Source organism: Nerophis lumbriciformis, linkage group LG17 (genome assembly GCF_033978685.3).
Source record: "Nerophis lumbriciformis linkage group LG17, RoL_Nlum_v2.1, whole genome shotgun sequence".
In the NCBI taxonomy this organism is placed as follows: Eukaryota; Metazoa; Chordata; class Actinopteri; order Syngnathiformes; family Syngnathidae; genus Nerophis; species Nerophis lumbriciformis.
The window spans coordinates 8272930-8287514 of record NC_084564.2 but is presented as its reverse complement, the minus strand read 5'-3'; the positions used below and the strand labels follow the sequence as shown (position 1 = coordinate 8287514).

The 14585-nt window shown below is 44.4% G+C and overlaps 1 protein-coding gene across 1 annotated transcript in view; it reads left to right on the top strand.

The window, feature by feature from the left end:
• Nucleotides 1–14585, top strand: part of LOC133614430 (protocadherin-16-like) — a 211590-nt gene that overhangs the window by 168867 nt on the left and 28138 nt on the right. Inside the window, exon 10 of the mRNA XM_061972373.1 lies at nt 1343–2189. Coding sequence (XP_061828357.1) covers nt 1343–2189 — 847 coding nt within the window. The remainder of the gene's footprint in view (nt 1–1342; nt 2190–14585) is intronic.

The window sequence follows — 14585 nt, the reverse complement described above, 5'->3', positions numbered from 1 at the left end:
AATATTGTTAACAAGTTAAAGGTTTTTAAAGATAATGCAAGCATGTTTAACACATATAGTTAATATTGTTAACAAGTTAAAGGTGGTTAAAAATAATACAAGCATGTTTAACACAAATAGTTAATATTGTTAACAACTTAAAGGTGGTTAAAGATAAAACAAGCATGTTTAACACATATAGTTAATATTGTTAACAAGTTAAAGGTTTTTAAAGATAATGCAAGCATGTTTAACACATATAGTTAATATTGTTAACAAGTTAAAGGTGGTTAAAGATAAAACAAGCATGTTTAACACATATAGTTAATATTGTTAACAACTTAAAGGTGGTTAAAGATAATACAAGCATGTTTAACACATATAGTTAATATTGTTAACAACTTAAAGGTGTTTAAAGATAGTACAAGCATGTTTAACACATATAGTTAATATTGTTAACAAGTTAAAGGTGTTTACTGATAATACAAGCATGTTTAACACATATAGATTCCTTTCTTTCATGAAGACAAGAATATAAGTTGGTGTATTACCTGATTGTGATGACTTGCATTGATAGGAATCAGACAGTGGTGATGATAACGTCCGCATTTTCGAATGGAGGAGAAAAAAAGTCCTCCTTTCTGTCCAATACCACATGAAAGTGGTTGGTTTTTGGCATCTTATTTGTCCAGCTTCCGTACTCCTTTGTATACACTTTACAAGAAATACATTGTCGGCAAACTCCGTAGCTTGCTAGCTTGTGCACGCCAGCTTTCTGAGACTCTTATTTTGGTAGCGCAGGCAGGATGAAGCAGAGCTTTTATTGTGCAACTGTGCAGTCGGTCTTTGGAGTTTTGACGACAGGTACGGCGCCAGAGTCTGTTGAAATAAAGTGTTTCTCGCCTTCCAGTCGGTCATTTTAATGAGCTGGCAGCAGCCAGCGTCATCTCAGAAGACCCTCGGGTGCCGTGAATGTCAATCAAGTGACGAAAGTGACGTCATAGTGAAGATTTATGATCGCTCATTTTTAGGACTATTTTTTTAATGCCTGGCTGGTGATCGACTGACACACCCTCCGAGATCGACCGGTAGATCGCGATCGACGTAATGAGCACCCCTGGTGTAAGCGAATGAAATGCTCTTTGTAGGAAAAAAGTAAACAAAGAAAGAAAAAAACAGTGTAGGCTAAAACCAGGTAATAGATCAGGGTGTCCAAAGTGCAGCCCAAAGGCCATTTGCAGCCAGTAGCTAGTTTTTTAGCGGCCCGCAATACAATCGTTAGCATTCTAATTTTACAAACCCCGTTTGGGACTGTCGGAGGAAGGTTCGATTCCTCAAATAAACATCCTGTCTTCCATTGCAGGTTCTGAGCCTGAACAAATCGTCTTCAAAGGCCAACTCGCATTCTGTCGCTTTCAACTCGGTGGAAGAGGCCCAGCCGGGTTCAGTCATCGGTTCAGTCCGCCTCCACGGGGGAGAGAACCCGGCAGGGGGAGAGGTGACCTACGTGGTGGTGGGGGGGACGGACAGGGACGGCACTTTTGTCGTGGATCGCCTAACCGGAGACGTCTACCTGGCCCGTCCTCTTGACTATGAGCAAGACCATCACTACACGCTCCAGATCGAGGTGGACGACTTCTCTCAGGCACCGCCCGTCAGCACCCTCATCAGTCTTGACATTAACGTAAAGGACAGCAATGACCACGCCCCTCAGTTCCCAGAGGACCCCGTTACTATCGTCATCTCTGAGAGCGTCCAGCCAGGCACGTCCGTCTACACCTTCCAGGCCACAGACAAGGACGGCAGTGGGCCCAATAGTGACCTGAGGTACTCCGTCCTCCAACAGTGGCCCGACATACCCGACCTACTCACCCTTGATGCTACTACCGGGGTCCTAACTCTAAACCAAGAGCTGGACCACGAGGTCAACCCCAGCTTGATACTGGTCGTAAAGGCAACGGACTCCGCCCTGGACGCCGGTGAGAGGCAGTGGAGTTCAGTCACAGCGAGGATTTACGTGACGGACGAGAACGACAACGAGCCGGTGTTCAGCTCGCCGGCGGCGGTGAGCGTGATGGAGGATCAGCCCGTCGGCTTTGTGGCGCTCTACGTCATGGCCAGGGACGCGGACCGAGGGGAGAACGGCAGGGTGACCTACAGGGTCCAGTCAGGGAACACAGGCGGAACCTTCAGCCTCAACCCAAACACTGGTAAGTCCTGCTTGATGTAGGATTGCTATGTTGGGTAAACGTGACTTGTTACTGACAATCGGAAGCCGAAACCATTGGTAGCATCCGCGACGGTCTGTTGGAACAAGACCTGTTCCCGGTTACATCAGACCATGTCTGACCAAAATGTTAGCTGAGGCTAACTAAGCTATGAGAGTATTTTCCACTTTACAGCAACAATACGCTTGATCGCTGGGTGGAATAAATCGTTAACTCTGTTAGCACGAGAAACAGTTTCTAGCAAGCCGATCTGCTATCCTTTGTTAGGAGGAAATACTCTGATCTGTTAGACCCTGTTAGCACAAAAGATGGTTTCTAGCAGGCCTATCTTCTAGCGTCTGTTAACTGTCGAGCAAGCCAATCTGCTAGCCTTGATTAGTACAAACTTCGTTAACACATTTAACACGAGAAACAGTTTCTTGCAAGCTGATCCGTTATCCTTTGTTTGTAAGAAAGACTATTTCTTTAAATCTGATCTGTTACCCACCGTTAGCACTAAAACTGTTTCTAGCAAGCCACTATCCTCCATTGGTAGGAAAGACCCTTTTGTTAAATTCAACTCTTAGCCTCCGTTAGCACAAAAGACAGAGGCTGATCTTCTAGCGTCCGTCAACTTTTTAGCAAACCATTCCGCTAGCTTTGATTAGTACAAACTCCTAGAAAACACTTTCTAGCAAGCCGATTCGCTATCCTCTGTTAGTAGGAAATACTAGTTCTTTTAATCTGATCTGTTAGCCACCGTTAGCACAAAAGACAGTTTCTTATGAAGCCGATCTTCTAGCATCCGTTAACCTTCTAGTAAGCCAATCCGCTCTCCTCGTTTAGTACAAATTCCGTGAGCACTAGAAGTGGTTTCTGGCAAGACTATCCGCTGTCTTTTGCTAATCTAATCTGCTAGCCTCCGTTAGCTCGAAAGACAGTTTCCAGTAAGCCATTATTCTCTCTCCTCGATTAGTACAATTCCGTTTCTAGCAAGCCGATCTGCTATCCTTTGTTGGGAGGAAATACTCTGATCTGTTAGCCCCCGTTAGCACAAAAGACGGTTTCTAGCAGGCCGATCTTCTAGCGTCTGTTAACTGTTTAGCAAGCCAATCTGCTAGCCTTGATTAGTACAAACTTTGTTAACATGAGAAACAGTTTCTAGCAAGATGATCCACTATCCTTTGTTTGTAGGAAAGACTATTTCTTTTAATCTGATCTGTTAGCCTCCGTCAGCACAAAAGACCGAAGCTGATCTCCTAGCGTCCGTTAACTTTTTAGCAAACCATCCCGCTAGTTTCGATTAGTACAAACTCTGTTTGAAGGATAAACAGTTTCTAGCGAACGGATTCGCTATCCTTCATTAGTAGGAAATACTCTTTCTTTTAATCTGATATGTTAGCCACCGTTAGCACAAAAGACAGTTTAGCTTATCCACTAGCCTTCGTTATCATGAAAGACAGTATTTCTCGCAGGCCGATCTTTTAGCGTTTGTTAACATTTCTGCACGAGAAATGGTTTCCAGCAAGCCTATCCTTTGTAAGTAGGACAGACCCTTTTGTTAATCTGATATGTTAGCCTACGTTAGCACAAAATACAGTTTCTAGCAAGCCGATCTTCTAGCGACTTTCTATCGAACTCTCTTAGCGGGAAAGACAACTTTCTAGCAAGCCCATCCGCTATTCTTTGTTAGTAAGAACAACCCTTTTGTTAATCTGATCTGCTAGCCTACGTTAGCACGAAAGACAGTTTCTAGCAAGCCGATGCACTAGCCTGCGTTAGTAGGACAGACCTTTTCTTTTAATCTGATCTGCTAGCCTACGTTAGCACGAAAGACATTCTAGCAAGCCTATCCACTATCCTCCGTTAGTAGGAACGACCCTTTTGTTAATCTGATCTGCTAGCCTACGTTAGCACGAAAGACAGTTTCTAGCAAGCCGATGCGCTAGTCTGCGTTGGTAGGACAGACCTTTTCTTTGAATCTGATCTGTTAGCCTACATTAGCACGAAAGACATTCTAGCAAGCCTATCCACTATCCTCCGTTAGTAGGAACAACCCTTTTGTTAATCTGATCTGCTAGCCTACGTTAGCACGAAAGACAGTTTCTAGCAAGCCGATGCGCTAGTCTGCGTTGGTAGGACAGACCTTTTCTTTTAATCTGATCTGTTAGCCTACGTTAGCACGAAAGACATTCTAGCAAGCCTATCCACTATCCTCCGTTAGTAGGAACGACCCTTTTGTTAATCTGATCTGCTAGCCTACGTTAGCACGAAAGACAGTTTCTAGCAAGCCGATGCGCTAGCCTGCGTTAGTAGGACAGACCTTTTCTTTTAATCTGATCTGCTAGCCTACGTTAGCACGAAAGACATTCTAGCAAGCCTATCCACTATCCTCCGTTAGTAGGAACGACCCTTTTGGTAATCTGATCTGCTAGCCTACGTTAGCACGAAAGACAGTTTCTAGCAAGCCGATGCGCTAGCCTGCGTTGGTAGGACAGACCTTTTCTTTTAATCTGATCTGTTAGCCTACGTTAGCACGAAAGACATTCTAGCAAGCCTATCCACTATCCTCCGTTAGTAGGAACGACCCTTTTGTTAATCTGATCTGCTAGCCTACGTTAGCACGAAAGACAGTTTCTAGCAAGCCGATGCGCTAGCCTGCGTTAGTAGGACAGACCTTTTCTTTTAATCTGATCTGCTAGCCTACGTTAGCACGAAAGACATTCTAGCAAGCCTATCCACTATCCTCCGTTAGTAGGAACGACCCTTTTGTTAATCTGATCCTCTAGCCTACGTTAGTGCGGAAGGCAACTTTCTAGCAGGCCAATCTGCTAGCTTTGGTTAGCATCTCGCGACCTCTCTGATGTTTTTTTCTGCTCTCGTCCTTCAGCTTTATTTAGAATGACTATGAATTCCCAGGGAGGCGCCAGAAGAGTTTAGCGGAGACAAAATACAGCAAAACCCTGCTAAGCTAACAGTTATGTCAAAGATGAAAAAAAAATTTGATTTTTAGTTCCAACGGTGAGAGACTGAGCAGAAACCCCTAAAAAATATGCTCCAGATCATTTGTTTTCTTATTGTTTACAAACCCAGGAAATAAGTACACAGGAGAACTTTAAAGACCAAAGGATTAAAATAGTAATAGTAGTTTTTAGAGATGTCCGATAATGGCTTTTTTGCCGATATCCGATATTGTCCAACTCTTAATTACCGATTCCGATATCAACCGATACCGATATATACAGTGGTGGAATGAACACATTATTATGCCTAATTTTGTTGTGATGCCCCTGCTGGATGCATTAAACAATGTAACAAGGTTTTCCAAAATAAATCAACTCAAGTTATGGAAAAAAAAAATGCCAACATGGCAATGCCATATTTATTATTGAAGTCACAAAGTGCATTATTTTTTTTAACATGCCTCAAAACAGCAGCTTGGAATTTTGGGACATGCTCTCCCTGAGAGCATGGGTTTTGGGGGGTAGGGGGTAGCGGGGGGTGCATATATTGTAGCGTCCCGGAAGAGTTAGTGCTGCAAGGGGTTCTGGGTATTTGTTCTGTTGTGTTTATGTTGTCTTACGGTGCGGATGTTCTCCCGAAATGTGTTTGTCATTCTTGTTTGGTGTGGGTTCACAGTGTGGCGCATATTTGTAACAGTGTTAAAGTTGTTTATGTGGCCACCCTCAGTGTGACCTGTATGGCTGTTGACCAAATATGCATGGCATTCACTTGTGTGTGTGTGTGTGAAAAGCCGTAGATATTATGTGACTGGGCCGGCCGGCACGCAAAGGCAGTGCCTTTAAGGCACGCCCGCAAAATTGTTGTCTGGGTGGAAATCGGGAGAAATTCGGGAGAATGGTTGCCCCGGGAGATTGTCAGGAGGGAGTCTCCCGGGAAAATCGGGAGGGTTGGCAAGTATGACTGGGAGATGCAACCGCTCCCTACGTCCGTGTACCACTCCATACAACGACGTTTTAAAAAGTCATACATTTTACTTTTTGAAACCGATAGCGATAATTTCCGATATTACATCTTAAAGCATTTATCGGCCGATAATATCAGCAGTCCGATATTATCGGACATCTCTAGTAGTTTTTGCTTATGTTTACTTATTTTGCACTACAATATTGACTTTATTTTGTCCACAATGTTGGTAATAAAAAGGGGAAATTATTTGAATGTTGAGGGGTTAGGGCATCTGCCTCACAATACAAAGGTCCTGAGCAGTCCTGGGTTCAATCCCGGGCTCGGGATCTTTCTGTATGGAGTTTGCATGTTCTCCCCGTGACTGCGTGGGTTCCCTCCGGGTATTCCGGCTTCCTCCCACCTCCAAAAACATGCACCTGGGGATAGGTTGATTGGCAACACTAAATTGGCCCTAGTGTGTGAATGTTGTCTGTCTATCTGTGTTGGCCCTGCGATGAGGTGGCGACTTGTCCAGGGTGTACCCCGCCTTCCGCCCGATTGTAGCTGAGATAGGCTCCAGCGCCCCCCGTGACCCCGAAGGGATTAAGCGGTAGAAAATGGATGGATGGATATTTGAATGTTTAATTGATATTATTACACCGCCATCAACTCTCTCTTTATTAACAAGCAAAAACAACGACGACGAGCGCACACACAGAAGTCTCCTTGGTGCCCTCACAAACGATCGTAAATCACAAAGATCCTTAACTCCAACCACCATATTGCTACAATAACAAAACATTTAAAAAAGTAAAATCCACCTACAGCAGTGGTCCCCAACCACCGGGCCGCACAAGAAATAAATACAAATAAAAAAAATAAAAAATGTTTTTTTTTTTGTTTTTTTTTATATTTTATTAAATCAACATAAAAAACATGGTTCTCGCCCGGAAAAGGGTGGAGTGCCATCTCCGGGTTGGGGAGGAGATCTTGCCCCAAGTGGAGGAGTTCAAGTACCTCGGAGTCTTGTTCACGAGTGAGGGAAGAGTGGATCGTGAGATCGACAGGCGGATCGGTGCGGTGTCTTCAGTAATGCGGACGCTGTATCGATCCGTTGTGGTGAAGAAGGAGCTGAGCCGGAAGGCAAAGCTCTCAATTTACCGGTCGATCTACGTTCCCATCCTCACCTATGGTCATGAGCTTTGGGTTATGACCGAAAGGACAAGATCACGGGTACAAGCGGCCGAAATGAGTTTCCTCCGCCGGGTGGCGGGGCTCTCCCTTAGAGATAGGGTGAGAAGCTCTGTCATCCGGGAGGAGCTCAAAGTAAAGCCGCTGCTCCTCCACATCGAGAGGAGCCAGATGAGGTGGTTCGGGCATCTGGTCAGGATGCCACCCGAACGCCTCCCTAGGGAGGTGTTTAGGGCACGTCCGACTGGTAGGAGGCCGCGGGGAAGACCCAGGACACGTTGGGAAGACTATGTCTCCCGGCTGGCCTGGGAACGCCTCGGGGTCCCACAGGAAGAGCTGGACGAAGTGGCTGGGGAGAGGGAAGTCTGGGCTTCCCTGCTTAGGCTGCTGCCCCCGCGACCCGACCTCGGATAAGCGGAAGAAGATGGATGGATGGATGGATAAATCAACATAAAAAACATAAGATCCACTTTCAATTAGTGCACCAACCCAAAAAACCTCCCGCCCCCATTCACACTCATTCACACAAAAGGGTTGTTTCTTTCTGTTATTAATATTGTGGTTCCTACATTATATATCAATATATATCAATACAGTCTGCAGGGATACAGTCCGTAAGCACACATGATTGTATTTTTTTATGACAAAAAAAAAAAAAATACCGTATCGCCACCTAGAGGACTCCAGATGCCTTTGTTGTGGTTCTGCACTCCTGTTTCAGTGTTAAAAGTCAATGTGGTGAAAAGTGAAAGTTCTTTTTGCTGCTTCCTGACACAAAAACTGCAACATCCATCCAGCTTTTAGTGCTGGATTCTTTTTTTTTTTTATGTCTCCACCACCTGCCGGGAGTTCCATTCCACACGTGTTCACCTGTTCCTGTCATTTCACGGACCCTTTTGAAGATTTTGCAGCACCTGTAAATTTCCCCTACCCCCCTCTCCCCACCATGGACTGTAAACACAGAAGTTGTAGTCTTGGACCTCAGCAGTTCTGAGGAGTCCCAAATCTTGTTTGGCCTTTTACGACTCGGTTCTCGCAGTCGGAGGGCGTGCGGAGCGAGAGGCCTGACAAATATGAAACACACGTGCACAACATCCATGGAACCTCCTCCTCGGGCTTCTGGGAAGCATTAGAGGGAGGGGAGATCTTGTTGATGTGGTCTCTCCTGGGCTGGCGTGAGACCGCCTGGCTGGCTTAGGCTCTCCAGGGTTCTGTTGTGGCCTTTGAGACACGCGTCTGCCGAGTGGATCTCAAGAGTCCAGGATGGAAGCGCTCAGTTGTTGGTTTCCAGACCAGGACTAAGGTCCTCAGTCTGCTCCTGTTTGGGGAGGAGCCGTATCGTCTAGTGAGACAATGTTGTCAGAAATATGAAGGGAGGTATCGCAAACAATCACGTCCTGTATCAACATGAAGACATCATTTTGTTTTCAAGGAAGAAGAATCCTGAGACTCAAGTCTGTGTGACGTGATCCATTCTGATATCGCTTGGATCGGCAAGAAAACTCATTATGTGCTTGCATGTAAAGTGTGCGATACAGGCAGTCCTGCGGCGTGATTACTTGTGTGGTATCATGTGCGATACAAGCAGCCCAGCGGCGTGTTTACTTGTGTGATATCATGTGCGATACAAGCAGTCCTGCGGCGTGATTACTTGTGTGATATCATGTGCGATACTGGCAGTCCTGCGGCGTGTTTACTTGTGTGATATCATGTGCGATACAAGCAGCCCTGCGGCATGTTTCCTTGTGTGTTGACATCATTTGCAATACCAGCAGTCCTGCGGCGTGTTTACTTGTGCGATATCATGTGCGATACAAGTAGTTATGCGGCGTGATTACTTGTGTGATATCATGTGCGATACAAGCAGCCATGCGGCATGTTTCCTTGTGAGTTGACATCATTTGCAATACAAGCAGTCCTGCGGCGTGTTTACTTGTGTGATATCATGTGCGATACAAGCAGCCCTGCGGCATGTTTACTTGTGTGTTGACATCATTTGCAATACAAGCAGTCCTGCGGCGTGTTTACTTGTGCGATATCATGTTCGATACAAGTAGTTATGCGGCGTGATTACTTGGGTGATATCATGTGCGATACTGGCAGTCATGCGGCATGTTTCCTTGTGTGTTGACATCATTTGCAATACCAGCAGTCCTGCGGCGTGTTTACTTGTGCGATATCATGTGCGATACAAGTAGTTATGCGGCGTGATTACTTGGGTGATATCATGTGCGATACTGGCAGTCATGCGGCGTGTTTACTTGTGTGATATCATGTGCGATACAAGCAGCCATGCGGCATGTTTCCTTGTGAGTTGACATAATTTGCAATACAAGCAGTCCTGCGGCGTGTTTACTTGTGCGATATCATGTGTGATACAAGTAGTTATGCGGCGTGATTACTTGTGTGATATCATGTGCGATACAAGCAGCCATGCGGCATGTTTCCTTGTGAGTTGACATCATTTGCAATACAAGCAGTCCTGCGGCGTGTTTACTTGTGCGATATCATGTGTGATACAAGTAGTTATGCGGCGTGATTACTTGTGTGATATCATGTGCGATACAAGCAGCCATGCGGCATGTTTCCTTGTGAGTTGACATCATTTGCAATACAAGCAGTCCTGCGGCGTGTTTACTTGTGTGATATCATGTGCGATACAAGCAGCCCTGCGGCATGTTTACTTGTGTGTTGACATCATTTACAATACAAGCAGTCCTGCGGCGTGTTTACTTGTGCAATATCATGTGCGATACAAGTAGTTATGCGGCGTGATTACTTGTGTGATATCATGTGCGATACTGGTAGTCATGCGGCGTGTTTACTTGTGTGATATCATGCGCGATACAAGCAGCCATGCGGCATGTTTCCTTGTGTGTTGACATCATTTGCAATACAAGCAGTCCTGCGGCGTGTTTACTTGTGCGATATCATGTGCGATACAAGTAGTTATGCGGCGTGATTACTTGTGTGATATCATGTGCGATACAAGCAGCCATGCGGCATGTTTCCTTGTGAGTTGACATCATTTGCAATACAAGCAGTCCTGCGGCGTGTTTACTTGTGTGATATCATGTGCGATACAAGCAGCCCTGCGGCATGTTTACTTGTGTGTTGACATCATTTACAATACAAGCAGTCCTGCGGCGTGTTTACTTGTGCGATATCATGTGCGATACAAGTAGTTATGCGGCGTGATTACTTGTGTGATATCATGTGCGATACTGGCAGTCATGCGGCGTGTTTACTTGTGTGATATCATGTGCGATACAAGCAGCCATGCGGCATGTTTCCTTGTGTGTTGACATCATTTGCGATACAAGCAGTCCTGCGGCGTGTTTACTTGTGTGATATCATGTGCGATACAAGCAGCCCTGCGGCATGTTTCCTTGTGTGTTGACATCATTTGCAATACAAGCAGTCCTGCGGCGTGTTTTCTTGTGCGATATCATGTGCGATACAAGTAGTTATGCGGCGTGATTACTTGTGTGATATCATGTGCGATACTGGTAGTCATGCGGCGTGTTTACTTGTGTGATATCATGTGCGATACAAGCAGCCATGCGGCATGTTTCCTTGTGTGTTGACATCATTTGCGATACAAGCAGTCCTGCGGCGTGTTTACTTGTGTGATATCATGTGCGATACAAGCAGCCCTGCGGCATGTTTACTTGTGTGTTGACATCATTTGCAATACAAGCAGTCCTGCGGCGTGTTTACTTGTGCGATATCATGTGCGATACAAGTAGTTATGCGGCGTGATTACTTGTGTGATATCATGTGCGATACTGGTAGTCATGCGGCGTGTTTACTTGTGTGATATCATGTGCGATACAAGCAGCCATGCGGCATGTTTCCTTGTGTGTTGACATCATTTGCGATACAAGCAGTCCTGCGGCGTGTTTACTTGTGTGATATCATGTGCGATACAAGCAGCCCTGCAGCATGTTTACTTGTGTGTTGACATCATTTGCAATACAAGCAGTCCTGCGGCGTGTTTACTTGTGCGATATCATGTGCGATACAAGTAGTTATGCGGCGTGATTACTTGTGTGATATCATGTGCGATACTGGTAGTCATGCGGCGTGTTTACTTGTGTGATATCATGTGCGATACAAGCAGCCATGCGGCATGTTTCCTTGTGTGTTGACATCATTTGCGATACAAGCAGTCCTGCGGCGTGTTTACTTGTGTGATATCATGTGCGATATAAGCAGCCCTGCGGCATGTTTACTTGTGTGTTGACATCATTTGCAATACAAGCAGTCCTGCGGCGTGTTTACTTGTGCGATATCATGTGCGATACAAGTAGTTATGCGGCGTGATTACTTGTGTGATATCATGTGCGATACAAGCAGCCCTGCGGCATGTTTGCTTGTGTGTGATATCATGTGTGATACAAGCAGTCCTGCGGCATGTTTACTTGTGTGATATCATGTGCGATACGAGCAGTCCTGCAGCATGTTTACTGGTGTGCGATATCATGTGCGATACAAGCAGTCTTGCAGTGTATGTTATTGTTTTTGATATCATGTGCCATACAAGCAGTCCCACAGGATGTTTACTTGTGTGTGATGTCATGTGCGATACAAGCAGCCCTGCGGCATGTTTACTTGTGTGTTGACATCATTTGCAATACAAGCAGTCCTGTGGCGTGTTTACTTGTGCGATACAAGTAGTTATGCGGCGTGATTACTTGTGTGATATCATGTGCGATACAAGCAGCCCTGCGGCATGTTTACTTGTGTGTGATATCATGTGTGAAACAAGCAGTCCTGCGGCGTGTTTACTTGTGTGATATCATGTGCGATACAAGCAGTCCTGCAGCATGTTTACTTGTGTGCGATATCATGTGCGATACAAGCAGTCCTACCGCGTGTTTACTTGAGTGTGTGATATCATGTGCAATACAAGCAGTCTTGCAGTGTATGTTATTGCGTTTGATATCATGTGCCATACAAGCAGTCCCACAGGATGTTTACTTGTGTGCGATATCATGTGCTATACAAGCAGTCCTACCGCGTGTTTACTTGAGTGTGTGATATCATGTGCGATATAAGCAGTCTTGCAGTGTATGTTATTGTGTGTGATATCATGTGTGATACAAGCAGTCCTGCGGCATGTTTACTTGTGTGATATCATGTGCGATACGAGCAGTCCTGCAGCATGTTTACTGGTGTGCGATATCATGTGCGATACAAGCAGTCCTACCGCGTGTTTACTTGAGTGTGTGATATGTGCGACACAAGCAGTCTTGCGGTGTATGTTATTGTGTTTGATATCATGTGCCATACAAGCAGTCCCACAGGGTGTTTACTTGTGTGCGATATCATGTGCTATACAAGCAGTCCTACCGCGTGTTTACTGGAGTGTGTGATATCATGTGCGATACAGGCAGTCTTGCAGTGTATGTTATTGTGTGTGATATCATGTGCCATACAAGCAGTCCCACAGGATGTTTACTTGTGTGTGATGTCATGTGCGATACAAGCAGTCCTGCAGAGTATTTACTTGTTTGTGATATAATGTGAGATCCAATCCAAACTGTCCCACAAGGTTTTTGTGTGTGTGATATCATGTGCGACACGAGCAGTCCTGCGGCGTGTTTACTTGTGTGCGATATCATGTGCGATGCAAGCAGTCCCGTGGCGTTTACCTTGTGTGTGATATCATGTGCGACACAAGCAGTCTTGCAGTGTATTTTCTTGTGTATGATATCATGTGCGATACAAGCAGTCCCGCTGTGTTTTCTTGTGTGCGATATCATGTGCCATACAAGCTGTCTCGCTGGGTGCTTACTTGTGTGTGCTATGTGCGATACAAGCAATACTGCAGTGTGTTTATTTTGTGTGTGATATCATGTGCGATACATGTGGATGGACTGCAGCGTGTTTACTTGTGTGTGATATCATGTGCGATACATGTGGATGTACTGCAGTTGTTTTAAGTCTTATTTATGTCTTGTTTTACAGTGCAGTATTAGTATTATTAGGAGTAAGGACCGTATTGAAATTGAAACGTTTTTATTATTATTATTATTAAGATTATTATTCTTATTTTCCCAGTTTTAGACGCCTTTTTGAGGCCCTTAACATGCACGGAAACTCCCCAAATTTCACAAGCGCATCAAGTTAGGTGAAAATGTTATCATTTTGGTATCATGAAAATGAAATTTCAAAATTGTCTCTTTAGCGCCACCTTTAAAACTAGAGAAAAATAGCCCCTTGGTGATCAAAAAAGGTATTCACTTCTCTTTTCAGGTGAAGGGTGAACAATGCTAACAACACGGCAGCTAATCTCGCCGTAATGTGGTTGTATTTCCTGGTTCTAGTCAGGACTCGAGCAGCAGCGTATTAAGATTATTATTCTTATTTTCCCCATTTTAGGCGCCTTTTTGAGGCCCTTAACATGCATGGAAACTCCCCAAATTTGGCAAGCGCATCAAGTTAGGTGAAAAATATTATAATTTGGGTGTCATGAAAATAACATTTCAAAGCGCCACCTTCAAAAATTAGGCCCTCCCACCAGTTTGACATATCAACAAGAAAATAGCAATAATTTTCTATTATTTGCGGTGAAGAATGCTAACAACACGGCAGCTAAAATCGGCGCTATTGTGGATGTCTTTCCTGGTTCTAGTCGGGGCTCGAGCAGCAGCATTCTGAATGCACTGCAGCTGCTTTAAGTCTTATTTATATCTTATATTACAGTGCAGTATTAGTATTATTAGGAGCAAGGACCGTATTGAAATTGCAATGTTTTTATTATTATTATTAAGATTATTATTCTAGTTTTCCCAGATTTAGATGCCTTTTTGAGGTCCTTAACATGCACAAAAACTCCCCAAATTTCACAAGTGCATCAGGTTAGGTAGAAAAACTGTATAATTTGGGTATCATGAAAATTAAATGTAAAAATGTTTTAATTTCTTTAGCGCCACCTTTAAAACTAGAAAAAAATAGCCCCTGCTACCAGTTTGACATATCGACGAGAAAATCGCAGGAATTTTCTATTATTTGTGGTGATCAATAAAGGTATTCACCAAACCGGACTTCTGTTTTCAGGTGAAGGGTGAAAATTGCTAACAACACGGCAGTTAATCTCGGCGCTAATGTGGATGTCTTTCCTGGTTCTAGTCGGGACTCGAGCAGCAGCATTCTGGATGTACTGCAGCTCCTTTAAGTCTTATTTAAGTCTTATATTACAGTGCAGTGTTTGTATTATTAGGAGCAAAGACCGTATTGAAACTGTAATGTTATTATTATTAATGATTAAATTATTATTCTTATTTTCCCAGT